The sequence below is a fragment of the Petaurus breviceps genome, unplaced genomic scaffold, assembly GCF_028583685.1.
Source record: "Petaurus breviceps papuanus isolate PSGF00001 unplaced genomic scaffold, PetGlider_PUasm1.0 90925, whole genome shotgun sequence".
Taxonomy (NCBI): Eukaryota; Metazoa; Chordata; class Mammalia; order Diprotodontia; family Petauridae; genus Petaurus; species Petaurus breviceps.
In genome coordinates this window covers 4,994,302-5,016,592 of record NW_027187380.1, presented here as the reverse complement: position 1 = coordinate 5,016,592, position 22,291 = coordinate 4,994,302, and the positions used below count along the sequence as shown (strand labels likewise).

The 22,291-nt window shown below is 40.4% G+C and overlaps 1 protein-coding gene and 1 pseudogene across 1 annotated transcript in view; one reads left to right on the top strand and one right to left on the bottom strand.

The window, feature by feature from the left end:
* NMT1 (N-myristoyltransferase 1) overlaps nt 1–22,291 on the bottom strand; it is a 55,565-nt gene that overhangs the window by 11,896 nt on the left and 21,378 nt on the right. Inside the window, exons 2-5 of the mRNA XM_069076158.1 lie at nt 17,508–17,619; nt 14,183–14,327; nt 1,298–1,416; nt 290–381 (exon numbers count right to left, since the gene is read on the bottom strand). Of these exons, the coding sequence (XP_068932259.1) occupies nt 290–381; nt 1,298–1,416; nt 14,183–14,327; nt 17,508–17,619 (468 nt within the window). The remainder of the gene's footprint in view (nt 1–289; nt 382–1,297; nt 1,417–14,182; nt 14,328–17,507; nt 17,620–22,291) is intronic.
* Nucleotides 3,844–12,042, top strand: LOC138152415 (heme oxygenase 2 pseudogene; annotated as a pseudogene).

Sequence of the window (22,291 nt, the reverse complement as noted above, 5' to 3'; positions counted from 1 at the left end):
AAAATCAAGGGGAAAAGTGAAGCACATAAACCCTGCCTTCTCCTAAGGTTCACCGTCCATTATGACAACTTCAATAACTCTAACAATTTCAACACTCCATTCTAGGTTAAATTCTTCCTCTTGCACCCCGGCCTAGGGAAGGCAGGTGATTTGCATTAGGCTACCAAAAATTACACCATAATTCTCTCCGTTTAATTTGTCATTGTGAAGTGGACAGCAGTTCCTGGTGCCCAGAATCTACCAACCTCCCACTTTACCTGTCTGCCATAAGAAAGCATTCAAGACTCACCACAAAAGGAACTCTGGTGAGTAATCAAATCGGAACATGTTGTCATCATCTTCCACATAATTCTCATTCAGGAGGGTGTATAGTTCTTTCAGCTGAAGAGAGATAAGGGCATCTATTAAAGAGCTGTCTTTTCTACACAAGGCGCCAGGTTTGAAGACTGCTTGGCTTCCTTTTATTTGTACAACACTTGACACTTCAAATATGAAGATGCAATTCTGAACTCTTTACCTCAAGTTTTGCAGAGATTCTAGAAACGAATGCTGTAGTTACTGATGGAAAGCTGAGGGACAGAGGGATAGAGTAATGCTCTCAAAATGGATTAGTGATAGAGTAAGAACACCATTCAACTTGAGTTGAACCCACTATAACAAAAGAGATTTATGAGTATCCCCATTTACTATGTGTAAATGTTTAGGGAAATCTGTAATGCTTGGAGGATAGTTTTAAAAAGAATGTTCTAAGTAAAACCGACAAAACTAATTTCCACTATGCCCTGGTTACCAGTCTTTGGCCCAACCTGCCTTCCTGTGGAGTCCTCATTTGTTATCTGTTACCAAGAGACCTGAATTTGGCATTAAACCTCAGAAATGCACAACAGTCTCTACCATTATTTCCAAAGATCCTAAGGAGTAGAGATGCCTCAGTGGAGTAAATATGCTTTGGGAAATTCAGGGTAAAGTGAGGGCAGAGAAAAACCTTCATAAAATAGTCAGGTACAGACTAGGAGGGCAAGGGGGAAAAGGACATTTGAATAAGGTAGCAGAGGAAGATGGTCTTCAATCTGTCAGAAAAACCAAGACAAGTTCTCAAGGAGTCTTAGGAAGTCCCTGAGCAAAGTATAGAATCTACTTTGAATCTCAAGTTTGTTTGCTTCAGCTGTGAAAGGGGATTTCCCCAAAGCAATCTCAAGATGGTACTTTCTCTCAGGTGCTGTTAGTTTCAGGTATTACCTATTTGCTAACTGGCTGGCTAAGAGCCAGTCAGCTAGGTCCACTCCTGCCTACTTACCACGCCTCGGTCGCCTAGGTCCAAGGCATCCCAGGTGAAGCCCTGGGGCAGGGTATAGGGCTCTTGACGGATGTTGTCTTTGTCAGGTTCCACGGGACCATGGGTATTCACCACTTCTCCTACAAGAAGAAAATTGGAATGAGCCTTTCTTCCTTTGTGCCAATCCATTTTGAGTTCCCTTGGCCTCTTGTGGGGTGGAGAAAAGGTCTCAGCTCATAATCAGCTAAAGTAAGCTACTGGTGATCCCAATGCAGGAGCACACACTGTATCCCTGGAGCAGTAGTCAATTTCCACAGCTATTCCTGGCCTGGAATCTCAGGCTGTCATGCCTTCACCTCAGGACAATTATTAGGATCCAAGATGGGTGAATTTTTGAAATCCCTTAAAAATGTCCCTTTAGTAACCAAATAACAAATATTTGTCTCCCAAAACTTGGCATTTTCTCTCCTGGCCAATTTAGAGACTGCTCCCATCCCTCTACCCCAGCCTACCACTCCAAAAGATTTAGAAAGAGCTCATTTCCACAAGGCAGTTTTTGTGTAAAGAACTACAATGGATTATAGGGAGGGCAACTTTCTTGGACCAAACCATCCTTCTTCAGGCGCCAGACTCAATGTTCTTGAAAGCTCTGGCTTTCAAAGATGTGAATTAGTCTGTTACCACTGCCAATCCAGGACCATTCATTGTTCATAGGGTTCCCTCAAAAGTGGCCTTCTTATTGAAACAGTGACTTATTTCTCAAAAGTGCCCATGTTCTTCCAAGAAGTGACCCTCCTGGGCAGAGATCCTGTACTATTGGCAATCTGTCTGAATCCTAATGCAAAAGTTTATCTGAAGCACAATATAGGCATGAGTTGTGCTCAGGCAGTACAAAAAGCCAAGGTCTCAGACTCTCTACCCAGACTTGTTCCTAGATGAACTCTGGTAAATCAACCAACTCAGCGTATTTTGGTAAACCAGAGACTTTATCATCAACCCCAAAGGATTAGGATAAAAAAAAAAAGGTTTTGTTATATATACACACTTTCCCAATAAAGCACAGTTACAAAAACCCTCTTCATGCCCCTCCCCTACTTAGGAACCCAGAGGAGCACCTGTGTTGAACTGCATCCAACCTAGACTCCTCTTCCAGGTATTTGAGATACCTTAAGAAGTGGTACAACTCCTCTCGTTCCTTGGCACCGCCTCCCCCCTCACCATTTCCATCTCTTTATTCTGAGCTATTAACTCATTAACTATACTAACTAACTATTGATGATGGACCCTTTATACTTCTGCTTATTTGTTACTGAAACCTGATATGTTCTTCTGTTTCTTTTTACTGGCTTAGGCACAAAACCTGATGATTTACAATAGGTTAGCCTTTTCTCTTATGAGCTCATGGGATGCTCTAAGCCTCAAAAACCCTACTAACCTTCTTTGTTTCCCTAGGCCTGACCAGTTGTTTAAGAACCTTTGAAGCAAGTCAGCCTCTCCAAGGGGTGTTGGAGAGAATCTGTGGAGAAGAAAGATGAAGAGCAGAGCAGGAACTATGAATCTGTTGCTGTAGTACTTGGTAATGGAACCAACAAACTCTCCCCAAATTAAAAATTAATCAAAGGACTTAAAATTTTAAAAAGGGAGGGAGTGGGTAAGGAGACCCTTTATGTATATCACCTAAATTAGACAGGGAAGGGGAGAAGGGAATAAATATATATTGTGCTTACTATGTGCCAAGCACTGTACTAAGAGCTTTACAGATATTATCTCATTTGATATCTAGGTACTATAGAGAGTAGCCACAAAGGAAGAATAGCAGCTGACGAACCTAGAAATTCATAGGAGAAAAAAATCCAAGAAAGAAGCCAGTTGTAAAGACCATGGTCTTCAATGTCTATATACAAATGCCCAAAGTTTAGGCAACAAATTAGAGGTCACTACAGATGTGCCAGAGGTCAGAACATGTGGCAGATACATATGACTTAGGAAAAATTCATGACTAAACAATGGCTCTGGATGGTTAACCTTATTTAAAAACAAAACAAAATAAAACCCCAAACACAGAATAGGTAAGAGGGGTGAGATGCATTATAAATTAAGGTACAGCTGCATGAAGAATTCAAGAAGCAGTGGGGAGAAGCATAACAGAAAGTATCAGTGAAGGTCAAAGAAGGGAAAAACAGAAATAATTTGGCATTGGGGCACATACTATAGACCACCTGGACAGAAAGGAAATAGATGAGTTTGGGAAACAGATCAAGATATTGGTACAAAGGCATGATATGGTAGTGATGAAGCAATTATCCAGACATCTGCTGAAAGACTTGAGTTCTCTCTCTCTCTCTCCCCCCCCCCCCCCTTCCTTCCATCTCTCCCTCTCTTTCTGGCAAAAGCTGAGCAGCTACTAACTTTTTGATTTGCCTTCTTGATGATTTCATCATTCAAAAGGTAGAGAAACCAACGAGGGGAAATTCTATCTGATTCTCATTCTGGGGTGGAAGTTATGGAAACTCTATAAGGAAGTAGCCACCCCATTCTAGAATATGTGATAGAGAAGAGCAAACCTGGGCAGAATCTGATATGTAGCCTAGATTTTAGGAAAGTAGATTTCAAATTGTTCAGAGAAAAGACAGGCAGGATTCCATGGACTAAAATGTTTCAGGGGAATTTATCCCAGGAGGGATCTTAAGATCTTAAGAGATGCTTAAGAATGCAATTCTTCAGACAGAAAAGAAAACAATCCCAACAAGAAGGAAGAACAGGGTATGTCTGAAGAGAATGATGTGACTGCACAGGAAACTTTCCAACCAATTTAGATTTGAAAAGGAAATGTGGAATCCCAGAAAATGGAATAAAGACCAGGTAACAGAAGCTGAATGTAAGAATAGCAGCTGAGACATGGCACACAGTCCTATAAAAATAGTGTCAGTAATGCTATAGCTCAAAACAATATAGTAAGGAGAGTGAGGATAACAAAAGGGTTTGTTTGTTTTTTTTAAAGTTAAACTGGGAGAAAAAGCAAGGTCATAGAGGGGAAAAGGACATTTGCTTGGGGTAGATGGGGCAACAACTGACAACCAAAACAAGGAAACCTGTTCAATTCTTAGTTTGTTTCTGTTGTGTTTTTTTCCTGTATGGGATTATGACCCTTACAATGAAAATGATAGAACAAAATTAACCAAAAGGAAGTTGATACCTACAATAAGTAAGGAGATTCGAAGACAGCATTTGGCTACTTTTGATAAATTTAAGTCACATGGCCCACATCTTTATATCCAGAAATAATTTGCAGATGCTATTGCCATGCTGCTATTGGTAATATATGAAAGATCACAGAATATGAGAAAGGTACCACAAGGTTGCAGAATGGCAAATGTCCCAATTTTCAAAAATGGGAAAAGAACAGAGCCTGCCAAATATGGACCAGTGAGCTCGACTTCAATTCCTGCAAAAATGAAAGAAAGGACCATTTCAGGGGAAGCAATGATTACAAAGAGCCTCCCTGGCTTCATCAAGAGCAGGTCATACCATACCTGACCTATGTCTTGTCACTGGACTCTGATGACTCTGGAGGAGAGAGCTAGGCTGACGACTTCATGAAGCTCTGCCTCACTCCAATCAAGTTCATGTGCATGTCAAGACAGCCCCCCTCTCCATGTCATGGGTCCTCTTTGAGAGGAAGGACTAACAACAACAAGCCACACTAACCTTATTTCTTTTGGGGGCAGGACAGCTAAACTAGCAGGTAAGGAGAATGCAGTGAATACAGTTTACCTAGATCTTAGCAAAGCATCTGATAAAGCAACTCATGTTATTCTTATGGAGATGCAAAGATATGGATTAGATAATACAATCAGATGGATTCAAAACTGGTTGGATGTCTAGTTTCAAATTATAATTGTCAGTGGTTCAATGTCAGCAAGGCCCAAAACCCCAGAGAACTGTGCTTGATCCTAAGCTTTTAAAATATTTTTTTAATAATGACTTGGATGAAGGTAAAGACTATAAACTCATCAGATTTGTAGATGACATAAAAGTTAGGAGAAATATCCAAAATAATGGATAAAAGAGTCAAGAACTAATAGGACTGTGTCAAGATGGGGCAGGCTGTAAAATCAGGGCAAAGAAAAACAAGGGCAAACTGGATTTGGCCCTTTGATCATAGTTTGCCCACCTCTGGAATAGAGTATTGTGCTAAATTTAGTAAAATGAAATCCATTAGGGATTTATAAATGTAAAGTCTTTTTCTTGGGAGTAAAAAAAATTACCTTCACAAATCTAAGATGGGGAAGGTGTGATTTTTTGACAGCAGTTGTTCAAAAAAAAGACTGAGGGATTTCAGTGGACCGAAAGCTAATATGGGGCTGCTGGGTGGCATAGTGGATAGAATGCTGGGCCTGGAGCCATTTGAACTTGAGTTCAGATCCAGTCTCAGACACTACCTGTGTGACTCTGGACAAGTCACTTAACCCTGTTTGCCTCAGTTTCCTCATCTATAAAATAAGCCGGAGAAGGAAATGCCAAACCACTCCAGTATCTTTGCCAAGAAAACCCCAAACGGGGTCACAAAGAGTTGGACGTGGCTGAAACTTAACAATAACAACAAAGCTCAATGTGTTAGCAGCATGATGTAGTAGTAAAAAGAAAAATGAATGCAATAAGGTACTGCATTAAGATGGGACACACAGACCTCACAGGATGTTAAAGGGACTATGGAATCCCATGATCATGCCTAGGAGACTCAGTCTGTCAAAGATCTCTTAAAAAAACAAATCAAGAAGGATCTCTTTAAGCTGGCCACTGATGCACTTATTTACTTGAAATACTCAGCCTGGAAAAAGAGATGGACAGCAACAACGACCACCCAAACTATACTCTCTTGCAATTCTCAGTACCCACAGGAGGCACTGACCAAGGACATGGAATATATCTCAGGATAGGACTGGAGAATTCAGTGCTCAAAGGCTTCCTGAAGCTACACGGACCAGATTTATTATATGGGGCAGCAAGAGCCTGAGCTACTGGTGGTTCATGCCTTCATATTTATAATGAAGACCTTGCTGGTGGCCAGGTACTAAAGAAGGTGGCCAACTGGGCCACTAAAGCTGCCTAGCACAAGAGAAAGGACTCAGTTCTACCTGTTTGAGAATGGAGATAATGCTTAAATGTTTAAACAGTTCTATTGAACCTTGATGAATGCTCTGGATTTGGATCTGAAGCCCAAGGAGAAAATTGCTGAGGAGGCCAACAAAGCCTTTGAGTATAATATGAAGATTTTCAACAGACTGCACAAGGCTGGCTCCTTGCTGGCCAAAGAATCCCAGGATACAGAGCACCTAGTACATGTTGTGACCAAGTGCCCATGAAGATAATGGTTGCCCCTTCAAAAATAGCCATATTGCAGCAACCCAACCTTCAATTCATTCTTGATGTTGCTGTGGCCCTGGCTACTGGAATGATGGCCTAGACTCCCTAGATGGGAAGCACAACCTCGGAATCCTCCAGGGATGACCCTAGTCAACACCTACTAATCCTCCTCTAACCCTCCCGTGTCCCACCCCCAGTAAAGTATGGCTGCAGGTTATCTTTTTTTTTTTTAATTTAAGCTGGAATACAATAGTCTAAGACAATTCCAAAAGACTCATGATAGAAAATGCTATCCACACCCAGAGAAAGAACTATGGAGGCTGAATGTTGATCGAAGAATACCGTTTTTTCTTTTTTGTTTTTTCTCTCATGGTTTTTCTCTTTTGTTCTGATTCTTCTCATGACTAATATAGAAATATGTATATGTATAGCCTAGATCAGATTGCATGCCTTCTTGGGAAGTGGGAACTGGAGGGAGGGAGGAAGAATTTAGAACTTAAAATCATATAAAAGTGAATGTTGAAAGCTAAAAATTAATTAAATAAAAAAATTTAAAGCTGGGTTTGGAAAAAAAAAAACAATCAATAAAAACCAGATATGAAAATCAATACCTAACAGACTGCTCTCCCCAGTATGAGTTTGTAAGTCATACCAAGGGTACTGCTCCAGTAATAGATAAAACCAGAGATCTCAAACTCAGAAACTGAGAACTTGGAAGGATAGCTTAGATCTAAAAACCTCAGCCCATGAAGGCTCCTCTCCTAAAGAGAACACTTAGGGTTCTCTTCCTTCCTGCCCCCCCACTTGTCTCAACTTGCCTGGGTGAAAGAAAGGGAGAGAGAGCAAAAGAACAAAGCTGTTACAGTGTGTCTACCATTTAAACACCAAAGGCAGGGGTGAAACCCCTGGTAGGATCATAGCCTGTGTTGCTGGGCCTGGGAGCCAGGCTTCTACCCTGGACTCTGAAGGATGGAGTTTTATTCTGGCTACTTCCTTCAGCAGTCCAAGCCTTGCTTCCCTCCCGGACAGGACAACACTTCATATGAATGCTAAAGCTTCCAATTAAGTTGATACTTTAAAAAGGGCCCTAAAAAGTCTCTACTGGCTTTCCTCCTTTGTCCTCTCAGCACTCACATGCTCAGTCAGCATTTGCTTGTTAGATGGCTATACTTTTTTTTCTTGAACAACTGTATGTGAAATGTAATAGGTTCAGTCTCATCTACTCGAACGTCATTTCTTCAGCAGGGATGTGCTGGTCTCTTTCTTCTGTGTTCCTTCTCTCCACACAGCCTATCTGGTTCTGAGCAAGGGCTCTCAGGGCTCTTGGACTACCAAGGGAACTTTAATGAATTTATATCAATTACATATACAAAATTTTGTAAATTTTATGAACTTATAAAGTCCAGTTGATCTAGAATCAGTGGGTTCTTTGACTAAACCAGGGGCCCTAGTATTTCCTTCACAAGGCTGTCATGAAATTACCATAAGGTTTCTTTGATTTTTTTAGCACAAAGGAGAACTATCAAAAGCATGAAAAATGCAGGGTTCACTTCAGTCTGTGGCTTGAAAAATATAAAATTAGCTGTCAGGTCCAAAGCAAGCTATCAAGAGCTTAAGGGAAAGTCTGGGGGTGCCCTTCCATCACTACCAGACAACGAATGGATAAGTCAGCTTGTGAGGCAGGTAGTGCTAGACTTGGGAGTCAGGGAAGCTAGGTTCAAATCCTTTCTGACACCAACCAAGCAGTGTGACTGATAGGAACAAAATCTCCTAAGATGGTTAAGTGACTGCTTGCATAGTTTCCCAGTCACTTCAGGTTATAAAAAGCCCGGTCTTGGTGGTCTCTTTCCTGCCATGCAAATCAACATAGTGAGGTGAGTTGTGCCCATGGAACTACTGCTGTCCATTTACTGAATAGCCATTCTATATGGAAGTTTACGAAACTTCCTTCTGTAAAATGTTATAGACTGTCTACAAATATTTCATTCTAAACCTGAACTTGAACCATCAGACAGTCCCAAGTCAGGCCTGCACCATTATTTTTGGCATAGCTGGTGGTGTTCATATAAAATGATTCAGTGGCTGACTTCTTAATTGACATGAGAAAATGATGATCAGATGGCTTGAAAAGGACTTTGGAACCTCATGACCACTGTTTCTGGCCACATATTTTGAGTTTTCTCAACAGAGAGGAAAGAGATCCTCCTCAGTGATGTGGGGGGATTGACTAAACACTGGGTGTCTAAGGAAGTTGACAGGGAAAGTAAAGGCAAGCCTTCCCTGCCAGTTGCTAACATACCAAGAAAAGCTAGATTGCCAATAAAAAAAAAAAAAAGCAAACTGTCCACAAGTATTCAGCAACTAAAGACAGAGAAGAATGTGTTCTGGGTTTTGGGTATTTTTTTGCTTTTTGGAAGGGGAAAGGAAGGGCAATTGGGGTTAAGAGACTTGCCCAAGGTCACACAGCTAGTAAATGTTAAGTGTCTGAGGCCAGATTGGATCTCAGGTTCTCCTGACTCCAGGGCTGATACTCTATTCACTGCGCCACCTAGTCACCCCATGTGTTCTGGGTTTTTAAGAACAATACTCTGAAGGCATAGAGGCAACTCATAATCCTAGTCAAAATTATTTTCAGGGGATCCAGAGAGAGGGAAGTTGAGTTGCTTGGGTTGAGACAGGCCCACCACATAAATGTCAAAATGTCTTCTGCTGTATTTAATAACTGTTATGATTGTAATTAAAGATTGTTAATTTGGGGAGAGTCTAAAAACTCTGTTGAATGGACTGTTTTGGACTCTTGTTATGGCATTAAGGAAGCCAAAGGGAACTGTATGACGTGGTCTTTGGTGAGACTCTAGTGCAAGTTAGAATGAGGAGCCCTTAAAAGGACAATGTTTGAGAGTCTCCTCGGAGAACTTTCCATATTTGAAGATGTGGTCAAATGCAATCAAGTTGGTCTGAAGATAGCAAATAGCTAATTGAGCACATGATAGGTGACAATAAACTGACTTTTGGGACAACACAGAACCACTACTCCCCTTGATAGGGGTGGCTGCTTCCAAGAAGGCCGCTATTAAGCCAGGAGGAGCCACCCACTGATTATACTTTAAAAGGAGTGACCACCACCTACTTTCCAATCCCTGTTTGCCAGTTGTGCCGGGATTTCTCGTAAAGATTTTTGAACGGGGCCTCTCCACCCCAGCAGTATAATGATAGCTCTCACATGGCAGCTAGAGCATATGTACAGCTTAGGTGAGCATGAGACCTCATATCTCTGGATAGTTTTGATTTGTCTCTCTTTCCCTAAGCATAGGTGAGTGAAAAGTATAGATGAGACAGATGTTCACAGCCACGGTGTCAGACTCATGGGTTTGGGTGGGGGAGGTGTCAAGAATTATTGAGTCCCCAGTCAAGGCTAATTCCTTTCTACAATTATACCCTTCTTATGGTGGTCCTTAGGATGAACACTGACCAACAGTAAGAGCAAAAGCTGTAGCTATGCCCTCCCAAGCAGCTATCCCTGATTCATTAATGAGTTAAACCAAATAGCTGCAGTGGTGGTTTAATAGACTGGGAATTCTGAGGAGGTGCCTGATTTTGCAACAATAGGGCAGCCAAACTGTCTACTGAATAGTTAGTATTCAGCCCCTGTGGAAGAAGGAGGCAATCTTTCAGGAGAGGCCTCTGAAAGGACAAAGATTCAGTATCTTCTCTCCCTTTCCAGGGCTCCTAGGGAAGGGGAGATCCTGCCCTGTGAGCCAGGGAACACTAAATGGCTGGTGGTATAGGTCATATTTTTGTATCAAATTAGACAAGTTGTATACAAGAAGGTAAATTGTCCCATAGCTACCTTACTGAATATGACCCTAGACCATAATAAGGACTGGTGACTATGATAGAAGAATCACTACCTGTGCTATGGGCCTAATGTTTTAGGTACTGCTCCTGCTGTCACCGTTTGACATGGGGAGATGACATGGGGAAATCTACTGTAAAATGAGCCTGACATCACCCCAACCATATAGATTGCACTCCTTCAAGGGTTGTTTGATTTTTTGTTGTGTTTCCTTCTCTTTTGTGTTTTTCCTTCTCCTCCAGTGCTCTGTGAGATACCCCTGAGGTCAGGGCTGTCCAGTACTAGCCCTAAGGTCATTTAAGTGGTGGAAGATTCCCTAGGAGACTGTTAGGACCAAGAAAGAGATCAGTAGGAGCAACATATATTAAGACTGAAAAGTCCTTATGAAGTAGGTTAGGCTAGTTTTCCCCTAAAAGGCAGTGAAACCATCCTCAAGACTGACCTGGCCTGGTGGACTAAGGCTCAAACCACTGACACAGCCACCCCCTTGTCTAAGGGCACAGGGAGCTGGTGCTCCCCAGGCTTGACCACACAAGTTAACAGAACTCCCCTGACTAGGCATCTATCTCTCCACACTGTAATTTTGCTGAATCATTCCTTTCTTCTATTGTCAAATAAACTTCCTTTTACAAAGTGTTATGTGGTCTGTGTCTCATTTCATTCCAATCCTGAGCCTGAATTACTAGACTAGAACAAAACAGTGACCATGGGCAAGCCACAAACCTCTGACAACCTCAATGTTCTCATCTGTAAAACAGGAATAATAATACTTGCCCTCACTATCTCCTAGAGTTTTTTTTAAACGATATTGGAAAATTTTTATTCATCATCCAACAGAACCTGCCTAGGGGTCACACAGAGGCAGAGTTGGGATTAACGCCTCAGTTCAACAAGAGTGTCTTACCCTGACATAAGGTATCTATACAGGTTAGCCCATTTAAAAAGGTTCCCTTAATTGGTGCTGAAGGCTTCTTGATTAATTATACTTCTGACAGGCTGAAAGTTTTAACTACTCTTCTACAGAATTCAGCTTTATGTTCTGTTCACACTTTTGTTGTTCAGTCATCTCAGTCATGTCCAACTCTTCGTGACTCCACTCTGGTTTTTTTTTTGGCAAAGCTATTGAAGTGATTTGCCATTTCTTTTTCCAGCTTAAATGGGGAATGGAGGCAAACAGGGTTAAGTGACTTGCCCAGTATTACACAGCTACTAAGTGTCTGAGGCCACATTTGAACTCATGAAGATGAGTCTTCCTGATTCCAAGCCCAGTACTCTATCCACTGGGCCACCTAGCTGCCCTCCGCCCACACAGGATCAAAAATACTTTTTTGATTATGATAAAACTTTTAGTAAAACTTGTCCAAATGTCCAGGAAAAATACAAATATATTATCTCAACATATCTTTTCCTGAAGATTTCAGGGCCTCTATATGCAGTAATTTGGATTTTCATGATAACCCTAAAAGAAAAGTCAATGGCTCTGCCTCCATTGAAGAGATAGAGAAACCATAGCACACAACCAAAAACAATTGTTTTGAGGCCACCTATGGGGCCACTGGTGGGAGAAGTAGGAATAAAATCTAGAGGAAAGAGTACTGACCTGGAACAGGATTTTATTCCTACTTCTCCCACCAGTGGCCCCATAGGTGGCCTCGAAACAATTGTTTCACTGAGTTTGTTCACCTCCCCATGTCAAGGTGAACAAACTCAGTGAAAACACACTTACATTAATTACAATATAACTCCATGCATTTCAGTGAATGGAGAATAATGCTATGCTGTTCTAATCTCTCTTATTTCTTTAAGAACAGATTTCCTCCCAGCCCACTTCACTCCCATCCCCAATATTCCTTCCCAAGTAAAGGCATCTTTGGTCATCTAAAGCCTTGCAGAAGGGCTCAGCTAGCAGCCTTAACTGAGGAAATAGGTAAGGAAGTGTGGGGCAAGGAGATCTGAAAAGCAGACTGTAGCCGTGCTGGTGATGACTATGGCAGTGTATCTTCAGTTTCAGCTTCACATGGCCTCCATAGCCAACCCACTCACAACAAAGGAATTTCCTTTGGCTTAGTTGCTTCACTTTTCAGTGTTGTGGGAATGCTGTACTGACAAAGCTTACTTAATGGCAACTAGGTGGCTGATAAATTTCCTTCTCCTGGCTCCAAAATTCTTCTTGAATAGTAGGGATCTCTTCCTGGCACATGAGTTAAAAAACACTCATCTGAGGTGGCTTTCCAAGGGACAACTACATATATCCACAGTCAGGGCTATGTAGGTAGCTTGATCTGCACCTCCCCAAACAGAATGACAGAGGCAGAAGGTTAAATTTAATCTACCTGCCCCAAGTGGGATTTAATATGCTGCATTATTGCTTTCCCAATTCAGTTAGCCAGAGAAAAGTTCAGTGAGAGATAGCTGGAGAAGCTGCACATATATAAATATGATCACATCTCAGTTGTTTGTGTTTGTTAAAAGAAGCAGATACATGAATGGCACACTATTTGTATTTGGGGTTGCAATATAGCATATGACTTTTCCTACCTGCATTGGAAGCAAGCTCACCTGAGAAGTATGTTTTTGGTCAGCACCATGTCTGGGAATGAGCTCCCTAAGTTGATGTGAAGCAATAATTCCTTTTCATCTGTTCTAAATGTTCCTGGCTCAAGATCCAAAGGGTGTCTGCTGCCTCCCTTGTGTATTTGAGGACCTGATGATCAAATCTGGGTTGCCCGGAGTCAGACTTATTTATTGCATCCCCTATCAGATTTGATCCTCTAGGGCTGAAGTCTCAATATTTTCCACATGGAAGTACTGCCAACCATCTAATCATTTTAGTGATTGTTCCTTTGGACTCAATGTCCAAATGGACTCCATGATATTTTTCTTGAAGTGTGTTAAGCAGAAGTGTACACAGTGATACAGGAAGGCATGGGCATATCACGCCTACTTAAGTTAGGCTGACTTCAGAATGACCTTGCAATCAGTTAACACACACTAAGAGGAAAAGAATTGGTTGAGCATTATGCTAAGTGGTATATGGAAGCCAGACAAGGATTAAAATTTGCCATAGGTGATCGAGTATCAATACTCTAAATCTGTATATAGATAAACATATTTATTCTGTTCTCTACAGACATGTAGCTGTCTTTTGCAACTCTGTCTTCAATGAAAATACACTACTTAGCTACTGAGGTTCTCAAAAAGCTAGGCACCATTCTACTTATCCAACTTTTATTTTGAACTATTCCTCAATATTATACCAGTAAAAGATGTTTTTATTAAAAAAACACTAATAACAATATTGATGATAATAATAGTAGCTAACATTTTTATAGTACTAGGCATTGTGCTAAGCAGCACTTTACAATTATTATCTCATTTGATCTTCCCAACAATCTTGTGAAGCAGATGTTTTTATTACTCCCATTTAACAGCTGAAGAACTGAAGCAAACAACTTGCCCCGGATTCTACAGCTAGTAAGTATCTGAGGTTGAATTTGAACTTAGGTCCTGCTGACTCCAGGCCCAGCACTCTATCCACTTCGCCTCTCAAGGCTAACAGATTCATATGGTTATAAGGAAATAGGGTGACTGTGAAGAATACCACATGTTCAGTAATGTTCCAAGTCCTCTTTGGTGCAGGTAAGAGAAATTCTGTGACTAAGACAAAGAAAAAAAACACATACCAAGCTTTGGTACAGGCTGGGTGTCCCAAAACTGGTAACTACGCTTGCTGGCTTCCTCCATCGTTTTGGCAGGTCCTTGGCCTACTGAAAACAGCTCAATGGCTTTCTGTATTTCCTGGATTCTCTCCACTGGTAAAGAGTTCACCTAAACAAGAAAAAGTTGGGGGAAGAGAAAACACAATATACTACTAAGTCATGTTAACTCTATTAAGTACAGGAATTTAAAATTTATGGCAAAGGGCTCCCAGTGGCAGATGTTGTGGGATGACTGACTAAAAGCATTGGTGGAAAGGCAAGGGCTGCAGGATTTGTTCCTTTACATTAAAATGTAATTTTAAATTACATTTATTTAATTAATATTAAATTTATTTATACATTTATATTTATATATATAAAATATATATAAACAAATTAAATTTATTTATATAAATATATATTTATAATAATATTAAATTTATTTATATATTTAAATTACATTTATAAAATTAATATTAAATTACATATAAAAAGGAACTGTCAGTTCCTTTACATTAAAAAAAAAAACCTTTAAAGGACTTGATTTCAAACTTTATAGCATGAGGTGTAAAGTTTCTATTTTGACCCCAAGAAGGTTTCAGCTGAAATTCCAATATTTCCCTTGGGGACCTTGCAAAAAGAAACTGAAAACAAGGCAGCAGCTCTCTCTAGAAAAGAGACAATGGACAATGTGGCTTCATCATATTTTACAGGGGCTCTTGGAATGGGTATTTGAGACTATCTAGCCTAAGCAGTATTTCTAGATGAATAAATGAATCAATCAACAAGCATTTATTAAGTGCCGACAGTGTGTCAAGGGTATTGGGCCTGACAAAAAAGACAAAAAGCCAAACCATCCTTAGTCTGTATGTGTAAAAAATAAATACAAGGTAATTTTGGTGTGAAAGGCACCTAGGGATTCTAAAGGATAAGGAAGGAATTTCCAGGTCTGGGGAGGAAGTCTATGCAAATATAAAAATGGAATGTCATGGAAAAGGACAGCAAGACAAATTTGGCTAGACTGCAGTGAATGTCAAGGTGAGTAATATATAAAAAAGTTAGGAAAGGTAAGCTGAGGTCAAGTTTGTAAGGGCCTTTAAATGCCAAACAGAGTACTTTTTATTTGATCATAGAGGTAATAGGGAAGTCCTGTGGTTTACTGAGTATGAGAGGAACATGGCCAGATCTGGGATCACTACAACAACAATGTGGAGGGTATATTGAAGAGGGTATAGATCTGAGGGAGGGAGACCAATTAGGAGATTACTGCAGCAATCTAAGCAGGAAATGATGAGGGCTTGAATTTAGGGTGTTGACCATTCGAGTAGAGAAGGGGAAAGTTGTGAGAAACACTGTGGAGGTAGAATCAACAAGATATCGCAAATGATTAGGAATGGAGGGTGAGGTGGTACAGGGAAAAAAGCCCTAGCTTCACAGGCAGAAGACCTGGGTTAAAATTTCCTTCTGTCACTACCTGTGTGACCATGGATAAGACATTCAGCCTCTCTATGCCTTTGTGTCCTCATCTGTAAAAGGGAGAGAGAGGAGAACTAGATAGCCTTTAAGGTTCCTTCCAGCTCTGAATCTATGATTCTATGACTCTAAGGTTGTGAACCTAGGTACCTAAAGGATGGTGGCATCCTTGACAAAACCAAAGGGAGACAAGTGAGTCCAGGATGGATGGAGTTAGAGATGGCTCTGGGATATCTAGTCTGAAATGTTTAACAGGGAGCCAATGATACATGATTAGAGCTCAGGAGAAAAGCTGGGGCTAGATGAGAGTCATCTTCAGTTCATCTGCTTTTCAGCTGTGTCTGACTCTCCATGACCTTTTGTGGGGTTTTCTTGGCAAAGATACTAGAGTGGTTTGCCATATCCTTCTCCAGTTCATTTTACAGATGAGAAAACTGAGGCAATTAGGGTTAAGTGATTTGCCTAGGGTCAGACAGCCAGTGAGTGTCTAAGACCAGATTTGAACTCGGAAAGATGAGTTTTCCTGACTGTAGGCCCAGAGCTCTATCCACTGAGCCACCTGAGAATTATCTACAAAGAGATAGGTGGAACTGATGAACTCAATAAGAGAGTTACTATAGAGGAAAAAGAGGGTCTAGGAGGGAACCCTGGCACACACCCACATTTAGGGGGTAGGCTATGGATGATGACTCAGTAAAGGAGACTGAGAAGGAGCAGACAGTTAGAGGCCAAGAAGACACACCTAGAGAAGTCAAGAAGGATGAGGACTAAGAAAAGGTCAACAGATCTGCTAATTAAGAGAACAGTGGCAACTTGGGAGAGAGAAATTTCAATTAAGGGATGAGTTTTTACAGTTCCTCTTTTCTGAATTGTTGTCAGGGCTGTTGTACATTGTACAATGTTGTACAATGCTCTGATTACCTCTGATAGCGACAAAGTGCTATCCTTTGAAACTGAAGTTAATTTTGTAAATAGTTTGGAGTCCAAAATAAGGTGTACTGTAGTAGTAGGTAGTCAAGATAGATTTCCTTACATGGGTTCAAAAACTGGCTCTGGTATACATGCCAAAAGAACACAGCACAAACACCGAGTCTCGGCACAACCCCTGGGGTAAGTGCACAGCCTCCCAAGGTGACAGTGAAGCACAGCATTCACTTAGATAAGTAACTTCTGTCCCAGCTTTGTTGTCATAGCCAATGCTTCCATCAGTCTTGGGTTTGGAACTCTGGGAAGCAAGGACCACAACTATACAGTAACTATTCAACAGCAGCTAGGATAGCATGATAAGCAATTGTGCAACAAACAAGTGGTTCTTCTAATAGCAAGCAGACCCTGGAGCCCCAGGCTTGGGAACTCACTACAGTGTTTAAAACAGAGAAGTCAGTTTCCACCCAGATAGTAACAGACACTAACTACAGCACCAGGGACTCTCACTAAGGTGTTATTTCAGAGAACTCACAGGTACCAATGGCAATTTCAAGAGACATGTCCGGGAAAGCACAAGTGTACAAGTTTTACATTTTGAAGAGATGAGGGATAAAGAATTAGACTTAGAACCAAAAGATGTGGGTTCAAATACTGTCTAGGTTACTTTCTAGCTGTGTGATCAGAGGTAAGTCATTAATTGCTCAGTCTTACTTTAATCAATCATGTATAAAGTGAGGATGACACTTGCACTATTTATGTCACAGAGTGGTTGTGAGGAAACTACTTTGCCAACCTCAAAGAGAGGGCTTTTTTTTTAAAGCAAGTAAAAACTGGTGGAGAGAACCAATGTTCTCCTTATAGCACTCTTATCTGAGAGAAGTTCTGGGCCCTTGGGAAACAGGTCCTTTACCTTCACAGGCTGGTCCTGGGCAGAATCCAATGTTTCATTGCTTTTCTCTTTCTTCTTTTTCTGCTTCTTTTTCTTCTTTTTGGCTCCGCTGTCATTGGCTGGACTCAAACCACTATAAGACAAAGCAAATACTAATGTAGGATTTAAGAAAAAATAACCAGTTTAGGACCACACCAACTCATATAGGAAATTCTGTTCTGCCAGACCTCTTTGTACATATTACCAATGGCTCTTAGAAGCTGACGCAAGAATCTGGGCCCCAGATGGGGCATTTAGAGGAGGGCATTGGGGAATACAGTCCTTCCTTATTATTCCAAAGAGAAGGCAAAATGAAGAACATCCCATTTATCTGGAGGGGGCTCTTCCATTCCTATTCCTGGTCCAGATGGTATATTCATTTTTTTCTTTAGGTTCCTATACTGGTGGGACTGAGTTTAAACAACTAATGACATGGCCAGAAACTTCTGCCTCACCTGTCACTAACACCCCTTTAGATCACTCAATTAGACAGGATGACAGTCAAGTCACAGCACTCTCTTTAACCAGTAATGCTCTTCTCTGTTTACTCTGGCCTTCCCTTTCTCTTCCCTCACTGATCCATTATGTTACGAGTTTCCCCAGCTGGACCTAATGCACAAAACAGCAATAGAAAGTGGGGGATGGGGAGGTAAGATTGAAAGAACTGAAGTACAGCATTGCTGAGAATTGTAGGAAGCACAAGTCTACAGCCACAGTGAAATCAAACACACATGATGAAAAATGGGCATGCAGATGGACAGTATGTGCAAAGCCCTAGATGTGCCAGGGAGGTGGTGATGTGGAAGAACCTGAGGGATATGAGAAACTTACAGTCCAGTGGAAGAGATGAGACACATTAAATACAAAAGAACAAAAAGAAATTATACCAAGGGCATACTGACACTGGTGGGAGGAACTAACTAGTAGAGCCAAGTCCGTGTAGTTAGCAAACAGTTTACCTCCTTTGTTCAACTGCCATCCTTGTGGGTGGTACCTCAGGGGACAAAGAGCTATCAGGTGTAATAACGGGTGTCACTGACAATCCTGGTCATTTGTTAATAGTTCTGCCACCATTCTGGACACTATAACTCTTTATGCAGCCCAAGATTGTATGAATTTTCTTGGCTGCCCCACATATTGATTCAGTGAAGTTACAACCTCCCCACCCAACTCCCAGATTTTTATCAAAGGAACTGCAGGCTAGTTATCTCTCCTCCACCCAAGTATAAGGCTACATTTATCTCTATTAAAATCATCTTATTTGCTTTAGCCAAATGTTCTAACCTGTCAGGACTCTTGAGGATCTTGCCTCTGTCATCCAGTGTTAAATCCACCTAACTAATTATCACCTGGTATCTTCCATGAGAATAGAATGAAAGAGTTTACTAGATGTTTGCTAAAACAAATACTGGAGCATTCTTCTGATTTACTAGTTCAGGAAGGTGAGTCTGTCATGACCTTTTCTTCATGAAACCATGCTGGGAACCTTAGAGATCATCACTTTCTTTTCTATATGCTCACTTACTATACCTTTAGGAATATATTCTATTTTTACTAGGAACTAGGTGAACTCAGGTTCACCAGCAAGTACAGCCTCTACTCCTCCCTACCTTTTTTGGGGGCTGGGGGTGGGGGAATATGCCATTCTTTGATCCCACTCTCCTATGACCTTTCAAACTTCAGTGCCAGTGGCTCAGGAATATCACGCCAATTCTTCCAGGATCCTCGGCCATCTGGGCCAGGAGACTTAGACTTGTTGAAGGGGTTTTGTACTATCCTTTCTCATCCAATGGTCATTCTCCTTGGCAGTGAAAACAGAAGCAAAATAAGAAGTGATCAGCTCTACTTCCTCTCAGTCATCCCACTGCCCATCAACCCATTGCCCTGAACAGTGGTCCTATCCCTTCTTGGATGTTGTTCTTTTCCCCTGAAGAGCTTTAAAAACTCCCTGCTCTGATCTCCACTTTCTTGGGACACTCAGAGATAGCCACACTCAGACACTGTCTTGCAGAACTGTGCTACAATTCTGGATTCATGTGATTGTTGTAACCTGGCCTTGACTCCATCTTCTGCAAATCTTACTTAACTTGGTAAACTCTCTCTGTGTCCACACCACACCAATCTCTTTAAACTATTCCTCCCTTTTTGACTCACTGGTAACATTTATCTTGGTGCTTTTGCAATTTCACTTTGAGACCTTTCCAACTCAATTTAATAAACATCTAAGTGCTAAATATGGGTCAGCTCCTGAAGACACAAAGGCAAAAATGAAACCTATCAAGGCGCTTCCATTCTGCTGGAAGGAAAACAACATGTACACGGGTAAGTAAATATATCAATAAAAAGTGACACTCAGGGAAGCACTAATAAATGGGGAAATCAGGAAGGCTTTTATAGGAGGCAACACCTGAGCTGATCAGTAAAGGCAGCTGGGGGTTTCCAGAGTAGAGGTGAGAAGAGAAAGCATTCCAGGGAATGGAGGGATGGAAAACCACACATGGGGAGCAGTAAGCAGACCAGTTTAGCTGGCACATAAAGAATACCAGATTGAAAAGGCACATAAGGAATACCAGGTTGAAAAGGGCTTTAAAGGTTACACTAAAGAGCTTTTATTTTATTCTGGAGGCAATAGGGAACTAATGAAACTTCTCGAGCAGAGAAGTGACGTGGTCAAACCTGGCTTTAAAATAATTATCAATTTGGAAATACTTCTTAGACTGACTTCCCATGAAGAATCTTAGTCAGACTCCTGCCTAGCTTTTCCTCTAAACCCTCTGATATCTACTCTTTCAAATCTAAGCTATTTACCTATTCACAGTCGGACCAGTCCCTTTCCCTTAAAGTTCCATTAAGTTCCTTCCTTGTTAGAATCAGATCCAGAATAGAATTTCTCTTTGTTGGTTCCTCCTCCTTTTGAAGGATGAAATTTAAAATTACTACCTATCCTTGAAATGTTATAAAAAAAAGAGGTATTTGTTAAAAATTTTCAGATTAGCACTATATTTAGGTGCGAAAAAAGTGGTAGCAACTTAAATGTCTAACAAAAAGGGATAGTTAAATTAATTGTGGTTAGAGGAATGTAATGGAATATTACAATGTAATTAAAACTCATAAGTGTTAAGAAAAACCTTTATGAAATAATGTAAAGCCTTAAAAAAGCAACACCCCACCCAACCTAGAAATAAGAACAGACTACACACTAGCTACAACTATATAACAAAAAAGGTAAATAAGAATGAACAAAGAGTCCTAATGTAAGCTTAGAAGGAATAAATGATGTTGATCACTAAGTTTTAATGTATCACACAATAAATAAACTTTAAAAATTACTAGCTGCTCTGATCCTGGTACAGAGAATTCTCCAGCAGATGTTCTCTGATGTCTTAGCATGTGTGCTTTCTTTCCTGAACTTCTATTTATTTCCTCTTTCTGTCCAGGTGGTCTGTAGCTCTTGTCAATGACAATCCAAACACTCTACCCATTATAGAATGCTTACCCATTCTACTGCATATAAGGAAATCTTCTTAATAAGCAATGCTATCCTCATCTCCACCTATCCTGTTTCTTTTGAATGAGATATATTCATAGAGAACCATATTTTGGTCACAGGTTTCATCTCACTAAATTTTAGTTATCCTTCAGAATGTTAAATTTGCCTCCTTGATTTAGGCTCTCTAGTTCATTTTGCCTGTTACTCATACAGCATGTGTTTGTATATGGGTATCTGAAGAACTGGGTTTTTATTACTGGCTTCTTTCTTATATTTTGTCTCTCGTGAGCATATGGACCTCTTTATTAGCTGATGATTCAGAAACAACTTTCAATTACTTTATATGTTGACAGAATGTGTGCTAAATCCTGTCACTTTCTCCTTTAAAGTATCTCTAATATTTAATGGTAGTTAACACTCTTCATCATATCAATGTGACAGACAGCTTCCTAGATCATCTCCTCAGCTACTTCCTGAATATCTAATCCAACTTCTATATCTATAAAGAATCTTCCTAAAATAATAGCTTTTCAATCTGTATTAATAGAGACCCACAGTTTCATGTACAATCCCCCCCTTTTCTGTTCCACTATGCATATGGAAAGGTCCATTTTATTTGATGTTTAAATTCAGAATTAAAATTTTCTTTAAAAAAATTGCTTTTATCACTTAAAATGGCTCCTTATTTCTCTCATTAAGTCCAAATCCTTTGCCTGACTTTCAAGAGTCTAAGTAACTTGGTCGCATTCTACACATCCAACCTTATTTTGAATTATTCCCTAATATTTAAGCTTTTTCTAGAGACACATTGATCCTTGTAATCCATAAAAAGGCCACTCATGCCTTTGGTAATGTTATTCTTTCTACACCTTAGACACACACCATTTCTTCCCGTACTTAGCCAAATCCTACCTATCCTTCAAGGTCTTCCATAAGTTTCACCTCCATAAAACATTATTGGACTTCTCTTTCCACAAAGACTTCTGAGTGTTTGATTCTTGACACTCAGCCTGTTTTCATTATTTATATGAAAAAAAAAAATCTTTACTCATTTCAAGAATAGAAGCCAAATAAAATACTACTTCTATATCACCCACAGTATATTGTAAAGTGCTGGGCACATGGTTAGCCATCAATGCTTGATCAAAATAGGTATTAGAACTGGAATGAATCTCTATCATTCTAGGATTTAATTTGGGAATTGTTTTAGTCATTGAATATCTCTGATATCAACTTCTTAACTTACCATCTATCTCTCACATAAAAGGGGAAGGTG